The sequence below is a fragment of the Peromyscus californicus genome, unplaced genomic scaffold (assembly GCF_007827085.1).
Source record: "Peromyscus californicus insignis strain IS unplaced genomic scaffold, ASM782708v3 Scaffold_3__1_contigs__length_106647218, whole genome shotgun sequence".
Lineage (NCBI taxonomy): Eukaryota > Metazoa > Chordata > Mammalia > Rodentia > Cricetidae > Peromyscus > Peromyscus californicus.
The window spans coordinates 43822742-43840360 of NW_026294551.1; the positions used below are offsets into that span (position 1 = coordinate 43822742).

At 52.1% G+C, this 17619-nt stretch overlaps 1 protein-coding gene across 4 annotated transcripts in view; it reads left to right on the forward strand.

Annotated features, from left to right (window-relative positions):
* Positions 1 to 17619, forward strand: part of Ksr1 (kinase suppressor of ras 1) — a 138342-nt gene that overhangs the window by 81193 nt on the left and 39530 nt on the right. The window contains exon 1 of one of the 4 annotated variants that reach the window (XM_052755715.1): positions 9959 to 10101. The exons of the other annotated variants lie outside the window; for them this stretch is intronic. Coding sequence (XP_052611675.1) covers positions 9982 to 10101 — 120 coding nt within the window. The 5' untranslated portion in view covers positions 9959 to 9981. Of the gene's footprint in view, positions 1 to 9958; positions 10102 to 17619 lie in introns of those variants that run through there. 4 annotated transcript variants of the gene reach the window in all.

Here is a 17619-nt window from a genome sequence, read left to right on the forward strand (position 1 = left end):
CTCATGTTTTCACACTTTCGTGTCTTATTGTTTCTTTATTACTGTTTTTCAGGGTGGGTGTGATCAGTTATCAGACAAAGGTGAATTCCAGCCATTGGCGCTTAGATGTGGCAGTCTTTGTAAATACTCGGTAACTGTCCCTAGGAGACATTCCTGGGTGGAAAATGGCACCAACATAAAGCATGCCTTGACCTATCGTAGGGTTGGGGAGTGAGTGGATCCCAGCCTGACTGGCCCCAGTTACCCTCATGTGCAGTGTGGTCCACGTTGTAGGCAGAAAAGGGAGGGCGGGAGTAAGACAGAAGGAGACTGCTCTTTACAACAGGCTCCTTGAGTGTTAACAGTTACACTCCCACACACTTGCAAGAAGTGATCAGGGAACAAATAGAGACCCATGGATACCGATGGGTGCCTGTAAGCTGCTTTCACACAACACAATGGCAGGGGTTGTTATGAAGTGAGCAAACAGAGGCCTCCCTCTTCCTGTGCTCTGAGATAACCGCCTTGCTCACAGTTGCCGGGTGCCCTGGCCAGACCTCTCCATGCACGCTGCAGTCATTGAAGCCGACAGTTCACGTTTGCTCCCTGCCTGCCTTTTGTTTGCTCTAATGGGATCGTGCAGGATGACTTCTGCGTGATGTTAGTCTTATTCTCGCCCTTGTGTAAATCCAGAAAATCCACCTCCTTCTGCTTCTACAGCACAACAGTGAGAGAATTCTTCAGGATGTCTGACCGTGGGCTGGGGATGCGGCTCTGTAGATGAGTGCCTGGAAAGAGACCACGAACACTTCTCAGCCTGCTGGGGGAGCTCAAGTGATGGCTGGCCTGCTCTGCAAGAGCAGGGACATCCCCGGGAGCTGAAGAGGAAAAAAAGGAAGACCTCCCCCAGCCACACACACACACACACACAGAGAGTGAGCCTTTGGGTTCTATCCTCAGCACCAGGAGGAAGGGAGGGAGGAAGGAAAGAAGGAATCTGTTGTCATGAATGATTGTGTTTGGATGGGACCACTTGCTTACACAGGTGTTCACGATGACATCAGCATCTGAATGAGGCTGAGAGTCTGTGCCCACAGAAGCCACTTACCTAGCCCCAGAGTGCCTGGCATCCGTGGGGATGGAGGTTGGGGGTGTTGGGGTTCTTCTCAGTATCTCTCCATCTCTCATTATACCAGATCCAGGATGCCTGGCAGCTGAAGGGTCCAGCCTTGGCATTTCACCACAGGATGATGTGTCTTAGGGCTGCCCCTGAAGCGTGTGTGTGTGTGTGTGTGTGTATGGCGGGGTGGTCTTTATGTGGTAGGATTTGTACCTTCCACCTCTTGAAGCTTGTGCTGACCTTGGCTCTTCACAGCTTCACGGCTGAGGAAGACAGATGCACGAATCACATACACATGAAGCCGTCTGAAGATAGGCTCTCCTTTACAACATCGCCTTCCTAGGGTTGGCCTACCTTACCTCAGCTTTATGCTGCAGGTTGGACAGTGTTTGTGGTCACTTGCCAGGCAACAGAAGAAAGAGGGATGTCAAGCCAGGCCCATGTGGTGGCACACACCCTTAATCCCAGCATTCAGGAAGATGAGGTAGGAAGGCTGTGAGTTTGAGTCTAGCCTGAGCTACACAGTTCTAAGATAACCTGGGCTGCATAGCCAGACACTGCCTCAAAAGAAATTAATTACTTTGAGTTGACATGATTGGTAAGCTGAGGTGACCACACTCTTTCCGTTTGTCCTTACCTGTCTTACCTAGGATTGCTATTGCAGTGAGAAACACCAGGACCAAAAGCAGCTTGGGGAGGAAAGGGTTCATTTGTCTTCCACTTCCACTTCACTGTTCATCACTAAAGAAGTCAGAGAAGGAACCTGGAAGAGCTGGCACAGAGGCCATGGAGGAGTGCTGCTTTCTGGCTTGCTCAGCCTGCTTTCCTATACGTACGTGCCCAGGACCACCAGCCCAGGAGTGGCCCCAACCACAATGGACTGGGCCTTCCCACACCAATCGTTAAGAAAATGGCTTACAGTCTTGCCTACAGCCCAGTCTTCTGGAGGCATTTTCTCAACTGAGGCTCCCTCCTCTCAGATGACTCTAGCTTGTGTCAGGTTGACATAAAATTAGCCGGCACATCACTTAGAGTGGATCCCAGCCCTCCACAGCTCAGTGCCTGCTGTGGTTCTTCTTACCTGGAAATCTTGGATTCCTCCTCTCTCCCCACACCTGGGGATGCCCAATGCAGACCCTGGGCAGAATCTTTGCCCAATGGGACCTCAGTGGTGGGGATGCTCTACTCCTTCCACAGTGGGTAGCCCAGGAAATGATGTGTTAGATACCCTGGCAGCCTGAACTCTGCATGGTTCTGTATCAACATGAGCTTTAAATTGTGTGGATGTTGGGCTGTCTCTGCACTTGAGCTGTGCAGGTCTTGAGTCTGCCTAAGAGGGCCTGTGCCAAGAGCTTGGTTGCTCTGACACTCTCTCTGTCCCATTAGCTCCAGACTTGGATAAAACACAAATTGAGAGCCGACATAAGGTACTCTGATGGAAGCCAGCATGGTATGTGTGAGGCCAGCAGACAGACTCATCCTAGACACTCAAGGAAAGATCACATTAGGAAAGACATCAGACAGTACCAGGGAAGTGACTTTCCAGCCCCTAACTAAGAAGAGCACCCAGACAAGGGAACAGTATCTGTGGGGCCCCTGTGGCTGTGGGGGGGACCAGCCCCCACCTTTTCCTGGATACTCTTGAGGAGTGAGGGATAAGAGATTTACATAGAAATAAAGAGGGAAGAGAAATAGAGACACAGGATAGCCTCGGGAGGGCTTGGATCCTTATCCACCGGCCGGCCCAGAACTTTATTCCAAAGGGCTATTTATAACCATAGGCAAAAGGCCTCTCCCTTGCTAGATACAACCAAAGGAGACCCTTCCAAACACCTGGCACCCAGGCCCGTGATTCAGTCATCCTCTTATGGATGGGTAAAACAAACTTATATTTCCCTAGGAAACTTCTGTGGGCTCCCACATGGCTGGCAAAGCCAGAGCTGTGCTCATAGGATATACTGGAGAAGGGTCTGGGAGGAGGCTGGTAAGGAAACTGGGCCAGTTCAGGAACTCCGTGTGTGTGTGTGTGTGTGTGTGTGTGTGTGTGTGTGTGTGTGTGTGTGTGTGTAGCACAGAGCGTGGGTTTGTCTTAAGGGGGATAATTGAAGCGTGTGAGAGAGCAAGGGACGAAGGGTGACTATGGGAATTGTTTTCAGGAAAATAAAGCTCCCACTGGTTAGCAGGCAGAGTCCATCATGGGCTTGCTAGCGAGAAGCTCGGGAGGAAGCAGCCACCTGCTTGGGGGCCCTGCGGCCTGGAGAGTGGAAGTACAGGGCTTGGGAAAGGGCCTGGAGGCAAGTTCAGAGGCGAGGCCCCTCCCTCTGGCTCCCACACTAACCATTTCCAGCCACTCCTGCCCCTGCAGGTTAAATCTAAACATCACAGCTTTGGTTTCTGGCTGCAACAGGGGAAATGATTTCAGAGCCTTTCTTCCCCTTCAGCAATTCCCCTGTTGGAAGTTTTTAAAGGAAGTGGGAAGGGCCGGCCAGGATCAGTTCTACCAGGCAGAGGTGGATGCTGCGGAGAACCTAGGGTCCAGCACAGAGCCTCACCGTATGTCCGTCCTGCATGAGCTCTTACAACTGGCACTTGCGAGCTGAGGAGGTCCGTGGGTCCGGTAAAGGACTTTGTGTTGTGGGTCAGATAGGCAGGGTTCTCCTCTCCCTTCCTTCTGTCCTCTCAGCTCCAGGCTGGAAGAGGCCTTCTCTGGGGATGAGCACCTGACCACCACCACCACCGTCACCATCTCGACCTCCCACTGGTTGGGAGTGCCTGTGCCTGGGTGTGGCTCCAAAGATAGGAGGGTTCTCTAAGAAACAAACAAACAAACAAACAAACAAACAAGAAGCACATTGGCATTTGGTCCCCGAGGTAGAGCTCAACAGAGTGAGTCCTGTGGGCCTTTTCCCAGCCTCTTTACTGTTCCCCTCAGCCCCGCTTACCCCCTGGGAGCCAGAGGCCTGGCCCTTTGCTCTCCAGCAGCTGGGGGCTTTCCCAGGAAGCAGGTCCACTGCCTTGAGGAGGGATCAGTAGAGAAGTGTCTGCCCCCGGTAGCTTGTGCCAGAGGAAGTGAGATCGTTGTGTTAGATGACCGGTCTCAGTATGGATGCTGGATCTCAGGAGCAGCTTCGCACACTGGACCACAGAGTCCTCCCTGCTTAGGATGGGCCAGCGGCGGCCCAGTGGTGGACTGGCATGCTTCTGTTGGCCACATCCAACCAGACAGAGAGGAGCTGAAGTTGGCATGTGAAAGGGGAAATACAAGTGACAGGCTTGTGTCGTGTAGGGGAGTGTGCGAGTGTGTGTCACCAGCATGCACACACACACGATCCTGTTGAATATTTATGCCTGGGGAAGGGGGAAAGGGCATCATTCTCTGGCTTGGCAAACCGAAGCTTGGAGAAGTTGACTTGTCAGCATTTGTGTACACTGTGTTAGCTGGTGGCCAGGTCAGGGTTCGAACTCAGCTTGCTGTGATCCAAAGCCATGGGCTCCACCCAACCCCAGGCCCCAGAAGAACCCCGTTCAGTGTTCCTGTCTGTGGTGATGTGACAGAGTTGGCTGCCTTGCTCTCACACCCCTCCCCTCCTTTGCCGCCCTCTCCCCACCTTCTTCTTCCTGTCCGTTCATGACATAGTCATCAATCAGTTATTCTTTGCTGGGCACCCAAATGAATTCTCTTGGGGATTCATTGATGAATACGATAATGTGCCCTGAGGGCTTACAGCTGGAGAATACACCGGTTACAGACAGCCACAATGCAAAGCAGGTGACTGAGGGCCACAGATCCCAAGTGGAGGGGTGTACGTGACTCTTTCACTAGTTAATTCACTCTCGGTGAGCGTGTGTTTAGCCATGGTTGTGAGCGTGTGTTTCGCCATTATTGTGAGCGTGTGTTTAGCTGTGGTTGTACACTGTTTACCATTCTAGGTATATGACACTTTCCAGTTGATGGAGTGATGTATTTTTTTCTGATCCTGGGCCAAGGTATCTTTTAAGTTTCCAGGGCAAGGGTGCCACTGGGCTCTGACAGTCTGCAAAGAGTCACAGGTGAGAGTGTACCTGATAAGCCTGTGTTGTGTGGTTTTTTGGTCTACAAGCCCAACTCCTAGCTCTTTGGAGTTCTAGGTTATGGAGTACAGTCCAAAGTGACCAGACTGGATGTGCCATGAGGACAGGGATCTGACTGCTTCAGTCATGGCTCTGTCCTGCCCCTTGGGCTGAGATGTCACAGGAGCTCTGTCATCTGAACTGGTGAAAGTGGCAGGCCAGTGAACTCTGGGGAGGCCTTGAATCACCATAGCAACCATTTCCAGGCTGTCGTATCCGAAGGCTCCAGGCTGGACTTGAACAACAGCATGTGACTGTGGCGCGTGGTTTTGGAGTGGTGTGTACTGAGCCCCCGCTGGACACTGCTAGCCTCCAAGCTGCTAGCTTGCATGTGTGCTCCCTCCTCTGGGAAGACAGGATTGCTCTCAAAGAGATCTGATGAACCAGACTGCGTAGGGAAATGTTTGTGTCAACGCTGCCCTGCAAAGCAAAACTTCCTCCCTTGCTACCTTTTGTAGCTAGAGTTTTCCTGCCTGACCCACAGTCAGAACAAATCTCTGTCACCCGCCAGTCCCGCAGCCGCTCAGACCCAACCAAGTAAACACAGAGACTGTATGGCCGTGGCAGGCTTCTTGCTAACTGTTCTTATATCTTAAATTAATCCATTTCTATAAATCTATACCTTGCCACATGGCTCGTGGCTTACTGGCATCTTCACATGCTGCTTGTCATGGCGGCGGCTGGCAGTGTCTCCTCCCTCCTTCCTGTTCTCTCAATTCTCCCTGTTAGTCCCACCTATACTTCCTGTCTGGCCACTGGCCAATCAGTGTTTTATTTATTGACCAATCAGAGCACATACAACCATCCCACAGCAACCTTTTGTGTGTGTTTAGTGTGTACATGTGTGTACACAGGTGTGTGCACGTGTGGAGGCCAGAGGAGATGTTGGGTGTCCTTCTCTATCACTCTCCACCTTATTCCTTAGAGACAGGGTCTCTCACTGAACCGGGAATTTGGCTGGTAGCCTGCAGTCCCCAACTCTCTCTACCCCCGCATGCATAGGGTTCCTCCTGTGCATGAGCTATACTGAATGTTTTATGGAGTTCTGGGGATTTGAACTCAAGTCCTCATCCTTGTACAAACACTCGTAACCACTGAGCCATCTCTCCCCAGTCTGTCACCCTTCTTTTTAACAACCAGCAGCAGGTGAGTTCTAGGGTCCCCTGCTCCCAGAAGCTTAGCCGTCTCGGAAAGGAAGATTGTTGAGAGTGTGACCTCTGGATAGGTGAGCTGAGGCCTGCCCAGGGATGCGGACAGAATCCAGAGTTGCCATCCGCAGCTGTGTGCGTGGACAGTTCCCTTAACTTCTCTGTGCCCATTTTCTCATCTGCTGGTTGTTCTAGTGAGAAGCGTGGAGTCATGTCTGGTACCTTTTGCCTCCTCTGCCCCCGCCCCCAGTCAGTTCTCAGCTCCCTCCGGCTCTGTGTCCATGCACGTCCCAGATCCATCTGGGTCTTTTCCCTCGACAGGCAGCACACCTCCGCCACTCCCCTCTCCACTTCCCCCTCCCTCCGCTTCTTTGTGCCTGAGCCCGGCGTGGTTTTGCTTTGCACATCCAGAAATCTGGCTTTTCTGAGCTCAGTCCTTCATCGATACCTGGTCACACTCAGCCTCATCACCATCCCTTCAAGACCCTGAAGTATCAGGGTCCGTCTCTTTCCTCACCTCCTGCCTCTTCTCCCTTTGCCCAGGCATTGGAACAAGGCTATTTCCTGTTGCAGCCACAGGCCCTTGTATATTCATTTCTTCTCCCCCGTGGATTCTTGTCCTCAGTCTAATGCCTCCTCTTCCTCTGCAGGGCCCTAGAGAAGCTGCCCTGTCTAAATCAGATGCCTCTCATACCCACCACAATCTCACTCAGCGCTGTTTCCTTCCTAGTGCTTACAAATTTCAAACACACATTTTAGTTTTGAATTTGTTCTTTATTTTGGTTCTTGCTGGGCAAGACTATATTGTGCTCAGTCTAAAATCCCCAGTGCTCTTTGTTGACTGGTTGACTGGAGGATGGCTAGGTAGGAAGAGGGCAGGGTATCAGGGACAGAGTAAATACTTACCAGGTAAAGCTGTTGTATGCTCCTCCCACTAGTTGAGGCTTTTCTGTAGTAAATGCAGCTACCAGTGGATTTAGGACACAGGCCTGGAGAAGTATGTGTACAGGGATTGATGCTGTTAGGAAGTTGCCTCCTGGATGAGCAGCCCTGTGTGGCAGGCATGCAGGAAATGGACAGCTCAGCCTCACTCCTTCCCACTGCGTGTGCCTGTCAAAAGGGCCCTTTCCTATGGACCTGTAATGGCCAAACCTCAGGCAGGGCTCTGATTGGATCAGCTTTGGTCACATGGTCACATACTGTGCTCAGTAACAGGTTAGGAAGGTGAGAGCTGGGTCCAAGGGCCCAGCCTGGGTGGAGGAGCCTGAAGGGCCGAGGGCCACCTGCATTCAGAAACAGGTTCCTGACCAGGTACAGGGATGCAGCTCTGCAATACAAGCTACTCAGGAAGCTGAGGCAGGAGGATAGCAAATTCAAGTCTTCCTGAGTGTCTCAAATTTTCAAAGGAAAAAGAAGGCAGAGCTCCGCCTAGTAATCTTCAGTAATTTACAGGATGGTGGGGTTTCCGGGGGGGGGGGGGTCCTCAAGCCCTGCCAGCATCAGGAACGAAGGCTATGGACATACCTTGGTGTGATAATTATTACTGTTATAGCTTTCATGGCATCTGTGCCCCTCAGCCCCCATCGGAGAGGGTCACCTGGAGGCCTCATGTGACTATCGGCAGACAGGACTCCTGTGCTCACAGAAGAGCCACAGGCCTCTGGCTCAGAGATGGCCTAGCCTGGCTTCTCAGCTCCCCTGTGGCTCTGCTGAGACCATGTTCCTAGAATATAATTGGTGAGGCAATTTTTGTTGGTGGTGATGGTTTTGGTTTTTTAAATTAACATTTCTCTAAGAAAGTAATAAATGCTTATTTTATAAAATACAGATGAGCAAAGAAAATAAGACCTGTAATCACATTCAGAGACCATCATTGGTTCTTGGGTTTAGCCTCCTACTCCCCCCCACCCCCCCCCCCACACCCCCCCCCCCCCCCCCCCCCCCCCCCCCCCCGCAAAGTTTTGTGACAGCATCTCACGATCCCAGGCTGGCCTTGAACTCACTATGTAGCCCAGACTAGCCTTTATCTTGTGACCTTCATGCTGCCACACCCCAAGTACTAGGTTTATAGTTTCCACTACAATGCCCAGGTTAGATTTTTCCCTGCTCTTCAGTGCTTATTCATATGTTCATTTTAAAATGTATAAAGTCTCGGGAGTGGTAATAGTTCTGGTTACTAATGGTTGACCTCATGGTCTTACTGCTGCCAGGAACAGACATCGTGAATGTGGCTGTCTCCTTCCGGGCAGACCTCTTTGTTACGATCCTTTCTTTTGATGTTATAGTTCACGGGTGAATTTAGGCTGTGATGATTTATCAAGGACGCCCGTTGCTCTTGTTACTGATGGGAGCTGTACCTAGATGTCCCATATGGTCCTCTCAGCCACCTTCAAGAAAGCATGCGTGATGCTCAGGGTGCAGCAAGGAAGAAAAACTAAGTGACATGTCCCCTATGAGGCCACATAAGTGGGACATGGCCGAGCCAGGCCTCTCCAGGAAGTCTGACTGGAAGACTGGGACTCAAAATTCGCTTTCTCTTCTTTTCTCTCTCAGTTCTCATGGGTGGGCCCTTGTCATATCCTTCCCGCTCTGATGCCTGGGATGTTTGCATTTATTTAATTTGTTTATAGCATGTTCATATGTGTGTGTGTGCGTGTGTATGTGACGGTCAGAAGACAACATCAGTACCTTCCTCAGTTGCTTGTCGCCTTATTTTTTGAGACAGGGTCTCTCACTGACCCTGAAACTCACCGACTGGGTAGACTGGCTGGCCACCAAGCCTGAGGGATCATCCAGTCCCCGTGTCCGCAACCCCGAGGTTACAGATGTGGGCCACCTCGCCCGGATTCCTTTACTGGGGTTCTAGGGGTGTGAACTTGGGTCTTTTCCCTGTGTGGCAAGCACTTCACCAACTAATCCCTCTCCCCAGTCCCCTTAATTTTATTGATTTTAAAAAACAGTTATTTATTGCTTTAAAGAAACATTCCCCAAATCTAACCCTGTTCATTGTAAGGAAACTAGGAAGTAGAAAAACGTCAAAAAGAAAACGAAATCGCTCCCAGACACTGGCAGGCCACCCTGACTTCTTTCTTATCGTTTTCTTATTTTGAGAGAGGAAGGGTCACTGCTCCTGCGGTCACTTCTAGCCGGGTGACAGCTGCACATGCTCCTTTGCCAATGTCTTGTCTGCTGTCCAGGGCGTGTTGTGACTCTTAGGGCTTTTGTGTGCCCCAAACGTGTTAGAGGCTGTGGGGGCTGAAGGGTAGCTGTAGTTCATGTGGAGGTGGGGAGTCCCCAGATGACTCACGGGAGGTAAGAGACAACAGTGCTCACCCTGACTCAGTTCTTGCCTTTTGGAGGGAACTAGTGGGGCAGGGACAACTGGGTCCAGGCAGCCTGGGTCCCCACCCCCTGCCGTGAGGCCGCCAAGAGCCTATGTGCAGCCTCCCGCCCAGCACCTGCTCTGGGAAGTATGTGCTGACTCCCTGGCTCCCAAGCACAGACGACTATTTTTGGCCACAGTGACTGTTCACTAGTAATGAAAACAGAAACCCCTCTCTCTGCCTTGTTCTTCCATGGGACAGGCACTGGGGGCCAGGGCCGCCGTGCTCAGGCCCCCTCACCATGCATTGCCTGTGGAGCTGGGTAATGGCAAAGGCTTCAGGGGACCCAGGAACCCCACCACCCACCTTGCCGAGAGAAGCCCAAGGCTCCAGCCAGCCTGCACCAGATGAGAGTTGTGAGGTAGGCGGGGGGGGGGGGGGGGGGGCGGGGGGGCTGGGGGAGCCTTTCCGGGGGTCCTCAGAACGGGTCCCTTCGGCTGGACTCTGAGTCCTTGCTTTGCCAACTGGCTATAGAACGTATGAGAGGAGCGTGCACTTTAGGGGAGGCAACTGTCATTTCATATCCCCTCCCTACGACAGAGAACGGCTAGGGAGCAGTCTGGATCTTAGAAGCTAACTGTCCCCATCTTTATAATGAAGGGGTTGGCTGCTTTCATGTGTTGAGCCTGCCGTATCCACAGGAGCTGACCTGTGACAGCTGTGAGGGCTTAAGCCTGCCCCTTAGTCCCCTGGTCGGTCAGGACAGGGAAGCTGGGCCACATAGAGAATGTAAGTGCTGACCGTGGAGAGGTGGGGCCAAGGTCCAGCACTTAACCTGCCATGGCCCAAGATGACTGACTGAATCATTCCGAGCCTCGGTTTCCTTAGCTAGCAAGCATTTATGCCTGGGCCGCTTTCTGAGCGGTGGCAGTGTCCATAATTGTTATTTTTGTGGTTAAACTGGTTGGAAAGGAGGAAGCATGCGGAGAAGCTGAGTAAGAATCAGTGGGTCTTGGGCCCCTGTAGATCTTGGGCCTTGTCTCAGAAGCCAGGTGTTGGGTATAACTGGCACTCTGAGATTTCCATCTTCCTGTTACAAAAAGTGTACCTGTCTGCCAGGCGGGCAGTGGTGGTGCACACCTTTAATCCCAGCACTCGGGAGGACAGAGCCAGGCAGATCTCTGTGAGATCCAGGCCAGCCTGGGCTACAGAGTGAGAGCCAGGACAGGCACCAAAACTACATAGAGAAACCCTGTCTCAAAAAAAAAAAAAGGTGTACCTGTCACCAAAGTGGGGGTGGATAGGGTGGGCAAGATTTGTCCCTACTACCATCATCTGTGGTAGGAACTTGCAGGTTCTAGAGCGACATCCCAGGACCTGATTGCTTTGGATTACATAGGGCTCTCCCACGAGACCAGCATGTGGTTTGGCAGTTGTCCCTGGAGGTGAGGCTCAGGGCAGAGGTCAGGGACTTCCCCTCAGCCTCTGGGTTGCACCAGCTCAGAAGACCTGGAAGGAACTGGGCCTTGACACCTGGGTCGGGAGGACTTAGGCTTGCCGGGAGCAGAGAAAGCCCCGAGGGGGTGAAGGACCGAGTGATCCCATGTGCTGTGGATGTGGGCACAGCCATGTCAAGTTCCCCAGGGCCTCAGCAAAGCCTTCCCCACAGTGTGAGGTTCAAAGGAAAACGGCAAAGCCTTCCTCGGGGAATCAAGTGTGAGTATTAGTAGTGTGTGCAGAGAATGCCTGCCATAACCTCTCCCCCACGTTTACTGCCCTAAGACTGTCCCCTACAGACACCACTCCACCCCTACTGACGCCACTCTGACCAAGATTGGTTAGACCTGTTGTCTCCTTGATCCACCTGTATACCATAAACCCTGCCTCCTTCTGGATCTGTGTGTGATAACCCTGCCTCCCTGTCCAGCTGTGTGTGACAACCCTGCCTCCCTGTCCAGCTGTGTGCAGTGGCACCCCCCTCCCTCTTCAGCTCTCTGGAACGATCACACGGAGCTTCCAGAGTGCTGCAGTTAGTTTCTCCATCCCAGAGCCAGGCCAGCCAACCCCAGCCTTCCTGTCTGTGTCCACCTCTGTCTTTCCTTCATTCTCTTGCAGTCCCCAATCAGTGCGTGGACATGGTGTGGCCCGCCATGGAAGCCGGGGACCTTCCTAAGGCACAGCCTATTCTGGTACTGGTTCCTGTGGGGTGCAGGTCGCCAGGGCCTTGTCCCGGTGCTGTTGTTTTGGATGACACAGCAGGTTTCCTCCTCCCTGGGTCTTGTATTTTTTTTTTCCTCTGTAAATTCGCCATTGGGCTAGATTACCCTCTCAGGTCCCTTTGAAGTCTGCCACTGACTTTGGCAGGCGATGGGTTTCTTTTCATTTTCTTGAGTATCCATTGGCTTTTTTCGTGTCCTCAGAACCTGGTGGCCATGGTGATAGTCCCCTGGCTCAGGTCCTAGCCATCCTCTCAGAAGCTTTTGGGCTTCCGTAGCTTTGGGGCCCAGGGCTGTGGGGCTGGTAGTATTCAGTGGCCCTGGAAAACTACAGAGAAGGCTGCCTGCCCGCGGGGTCTCCTGAGAGATCTCCAGCACCTCCTCTTTGGATGCCCATGGGGAGCTCTGAAACAATGCATCCCTTGTCTGTAGACAGAAGAATCTGCTTCTCAGGTCTCCAGCCCTGGGCTCCTGCTGAAAACCTAGTTCCTTCCCTGCTGAGACAGACAGACGAACTACCCAGAAGACAAACCTCCAGTGCTGACCACTGATGTGGTGCCCTGCTCCAGGGGTCTGGGACTAGCTCCTGGTCCTGCAGGACTGTTGCTGGGGGTCAGACATGCAGCTGTGATACACTGGGTACACCCTGGTGCAGCAGGATTCGCCACCGGTACTCAGGGTTCTTGTCCTGCAAACCTGGAGGAGGCAGATGTAGGTAGGATGATGGGGGAGATTGGGGCTGGGGTTATAGGTCATTGGTAAAGTGCTTGCTTAGCGTATGCACGACTCTGGGTTTAGTCCTTGGCACTGAGAAAATGGGCGAGGAACTTGGGTAGGGAAGATATCAGGGACCAGCAAAACAGTAAAGAAGGCTGGAGGCATGGCCATGTCCTTGTACTACATCTGAGACTTAGTTGCCCCTTAGGAGGGCTGGGTTGTCCCTAATGTTTCAGACGAGCTCTTGGCCTTATGGTGCCCTGAACTGCTGGGACAACCCCAACTTAGGCCTGTTCTCACACCTCCCCATTTGCTTCAAGAAGTCGCTTGGTGTGGTGGCATGTCATATGGCCATTTGTCACCCAGCTGTCACCTGCTGCGTCAACAAGGGAGGCAGGGAAGCCTGAAGATCTGGGGAGCTGTGCCCTCGAGCAGGGCAGGGCCAGCTAAGGGCCTCTGAACCTGGCTTACTCAGGTCCAGCCCCTCTGCAGAGCCCTGTGTGGTCCAGGGGTGGGGGTTTCTCATTTGCCGGTTCTCCAGAAGCAAAGTGTCACTCAAGGGTTTCTGCAGCTCTTTGGCTATCTACCCTATCTACCCTAACCCCAAGACTTCCTTTCAAACCATCCATCTTTCTTTTTTTTTTTTTTTTAAGATTTTTATTACTTTCAAGCCTGTGTGAGTGCACATGCACACTCGCGCACCTCTCTCTCTCTCTCTCTCTCTCTCACACACACACACACACTCACACACACACACACACACTCATGAGTGAATGCAGGTGCCTACAGAGGCCAGAGGTGTCAGAGCCCCCTGGAGCTGGCGTTATAGGTGGTTATGAACTGTCAGACAGAGGACCTAGAACTGAACTCCGGTCTAATGCAAGAGCAGCAAGTGCCTTAATCATTCGGCAGTCCCGAGCCTGGCCCCTGCTTTGAAAGGGTATTCCAGTTGTCCTGTTGTCTGCTGTTTGGTTTTGTGTGGGAGACGGAACCCCAAGTCTTGAACAGACTGTTACAGTTTTGACTTGAACTTTACTGTGGGGTCTTGTGGATGATGCTGTTTATTTATTGAGACAGGGTCTCCCTCTGTAGCCCTGAGCTGGCAGGCCTCTCTTTATTTTGGGAGGATGTGGAGTAAGGGAAACACCAGTTTCCCCCCCAAGCTTGGGTACATGTGTGTTTCTGCCTTTGGCCATTGGCAGCGAAACAGGTGTTTTTGGAAATTTGCACCGATGACGTAGAAGCTGATGAGCACAGGCTGTGTTTTGAGTGGCAGGCGTGGACCTGAAGCCTGTCCTGGATGACCCTTCCTAGTGATGTTGTACTGGGGTGGGACCAGGGATGCCACCACAAGGGGAAGCAGGAAAGGAGGAGCAGTGAGGGCCAGGGCCTCTGGGAGATGAAGCCCGCCAGAGCTGGCAAGTATGTATGGAGTGACGGAATAAACCCACTTGGTCAGGACCAAAGAGCTGTGGTCCACAGGCCAGATCTGCCCACCATTGTTTAAAGAATGAAGAATTTTTTTTTCAAACCCCCTGATTCAAGCATGCCTGCCTCATGGGACTTCTCTTCTTGTTTAACATTGGGTCGCTAATCAGTCATAAGAGTCGGGAGACCCCACGCTTTATGTGCAGGGTGGGTACCTCATTGAGGTAGCCCTGGTCACCTTCACTGCTGGGTGCCAGGCCGCTTGTGGCGGGGGGTGGGGGTGGCACAAAATATCCTGTGACAGATGAAAATGATGTAAAATTCGATTTTGAGTGTCCCTGAGTATCATTTGAACATGGCCACACCTACTCATTTACATGTTGACATAGGGATATGTGGGTTTTGGCCATGGCAAAGTGGAAGGGTCCTTTCTTATGCCCATGTCAGGAAGTGGAGCTGGGTGACTGCTGGGAGGCAGGCCCTGGTCGGTGGCACTGATGCTGGGCAGTGAGACCTGGTGCCATCCAGAGCCAGAGAGCTATACCAGGCAGTAGTGGAAAGTACCAGGAAAGGAACTGGCGTGCGTTGCCGAGGAGCCTTGAAGCAGGGGTGAGCCTACAGGGGCGTGTGGGAAGGAAGCCTCCTGGGAGCGAAGCCTCCTGGGAGCGAAGCCTCCTGGGAGCTGCTTTCGTCCCCACTGCTAAGAGCTCACCCTAACTAGGCCCTCACTCCAACTGTCCCCCTCAACTCTGGCCGGAGTTACAGAGCATTTGTGTGTATGTGACCCATGCCAGGCAGCGTGGGCCCTGGCATGACCACTGCCCTCCCCCTGGCCCACATGTGTGCGGATGGCTCCCTGTGTCAGCCCGGCACAGTTTCTAAGTATAGACCCAGGCTGCCCCGTGGCTGCTGGTAAGTCCCAGGATACCATCTGATACTCAGTATGACCTGTGACCCCCAGCCACTGCCAGCTGCTGGAGACTGGGGGTGGGGACACGTTTGGCCAAACCCTTCCCTGTCTCCAGCCGGTAGGACAGAGACCAGCAGGCTCCTGTTAATGGCATGGCTTAATTGTCACAGGCTGGGATGACCTCAGTTTGCAACTGGCCCTGCTTCCTCCTTGTCACCAGAAAGGATAACTTAATGTCACTCACTGGAAAACTTAAGTCATAGTGTTTGAGGGGGAGAAGGCAGAGCCAAGGAGGCAGTGTTCCTGATGCCCCACTCATGATCCATGTGAACTCTGCGGCGTATTGGATCCATGGTGGGGCATATGGCTTCTCTCAGCTTCCAGTTAACACATTTTATCCTGGCTCAGCAGCCCGAGCGAGCAGCAGTTCTTTTAGAACCAGTGTGGCTTCGCAGCCTCCATCCCTTCTCCAGCTCTCCAGGGCATGACAGAGGGAGACAGATGTGGTTCTTAGATGACCAATGACCATCTCCCATAGGCCTCCAAGTGGGTGGGCAGCCAGGGGCCCTCTCAAGCTAGAGAGGGTTTCCCAGTGGTTTTCCGGGTGAGTTTCTCTTCAGCAGGAGGCAAGCTGATCCTTAACCTGCTTCTGGTTCTCTAGCATACAGGGGAAAGACTGTGATTTGACCTCACTTCCTAACAGGGGACTCCCCTGTGCTGTGCCCGTCTTGGTGGGTGGGTGAGTCACATCTGTGTGTGAGGTCTGGGGCTTTGAGTTGTTTGGGTTGAGGCATGATCCCAGGACCACTCCTAGGGGTTAGGGAGGCTCATCTCACTGTGGGGGCTGGGCACCTTTCTTCTCTTAGTCCCCCTGTTTCAAGCATTGCCTGCCTCATGGGACTTCTCTTCTTGTTTAACGTTGGGTCGCTAATCAGTCATAAGAGTCGGGAGACCCCACGCTTTATGTGCAGGGTGGGTACCTCATTGAGGTAGCCTGGTCACCTTCACTGCTGGGTGCCAGGCCGCTTGTGCCAGCAGAAGGAAGGCTTTAGAAGTCACTGGGCAGGATCACATTCTTCCAGCAGCCTCCATCCTCAGGTCCTAGACTCTGTGTCCACTAACGCATCTGGATTAGTTGCCACCAAGTAAAACCAACCATTCAAAGATAACCCAGGTTGTCATTACTGTTTAAAAACAAACAAATGAGCCGGGCGGTGGTGGCGCACGCCCTTTAATCCCAGCACTCGGGAGGCAGAGCCAGGTGGATCTCTGTGAGTTCAAGGCCAGCCTGGGACTACCCATGTGAGTTCCAGGAAAGGCGCAAAGCTACACAGAGAAACCCTGTCTTGAAAAACCAAAAAAAAAAAAAACAAAAAAAAAACAAATGAAAACAAAACAAACATACAAAACAACAGGGTCTTATGCAGCCCGGGCAGCCTCAAACTTATTGTGTAGCCATGCCTGACTTGAACTGCTGTCCCCTCTGCCTCAGCCTCCCCAAGTTTTGGATAACAAGCATGGCCACACCAAGCCCAGCTGAGTTTTTATTTTATTTTATATTTTTAATGCCGGAAGTCCTGGCACACTTCCTGGCTTTCTCCATCCCCATAATACTGAGAGCAGTGGGTGGGTTTTCTGGTTAGCCTTGCCCTTTGTGGCAGAAAACATCATAAAAAAAGATAGGTATAGAGATAACTCCATTGCTGCAGCTTCTGGGGACTGGGGTTGCCCCCCCCCTCCCCCATCTGCCTCCTCACGCCGGGGGGGGGGGGGGATTTAAGTGGTAGAAAGATTGTCACTCAAGAATAATGGTGTGCTAAGCAGTGTGATTGCATCCATGTGAGGGTGAATGTTCACACCCCTGGATGCCAGGCAGAAACACTGAGTGGCGTGCCCATGCCAGAGGGGTGGGGACGATGCCAGCGTATGGCGGGTTCTAAGGTGGCTTTCTTCTCTAGCATCCCTGCTGCCCCACCTTGGCCTTACCCATTTTTCAGCACTGTGTTTTGAATCAAGTCATGAACAGTGCGGGCAAGGGAAGGATAGAAAGGCCACACTTCCGCCCTATTCAAGGGGGAGCAGATTGATCTTCGGGCTTCAGAGAAGTGAGACACTTCTAGCTAATTTGAAGCTATAAAAAAAATCCCGAGGCCAGCCTGGTCTACAGCGCGAGATCCAGGAAAGGCGCAAAGCTACACAGAGAAACCCTGTCTCGAAAAACCAAAAAAAAAAAAAAAATCCTTTTTTTCTTTTCTTTTTACATTTTTTTTATGTATTTAGGAAAGAGATTTGAACATATTATTTCTCTTTCCAGGAGAGTTAATTTTTTGCTTGGATAAAGAACAAAGGACCTTCCATGTTACTGGGTGGTTCTGGTGGAACGTAGGTAGAAATGGGCTTCTGAGTTCCAGGTTAGCAATCGACAGTGTGGGAGAGTGGCAGGAGCTCTGGCATCTGACGGGCTGCCATTCTGGTCACGTGAGCTCTCCAGTTCCTGGACATGAGTGGCATGGACTTCTGACACAAAGCGGTGGGCAGTTGTACTGGCAAATGGACGAGAGTCATGAATGTCATTATTTTGTTTGAGAAATTGAAAGGCGTGGTTCATGAAGAAGGGATAAAAATGAAAGGAAAAAAGCCCTTCCTGTTAGCTTTCGAGTTAGGTTGG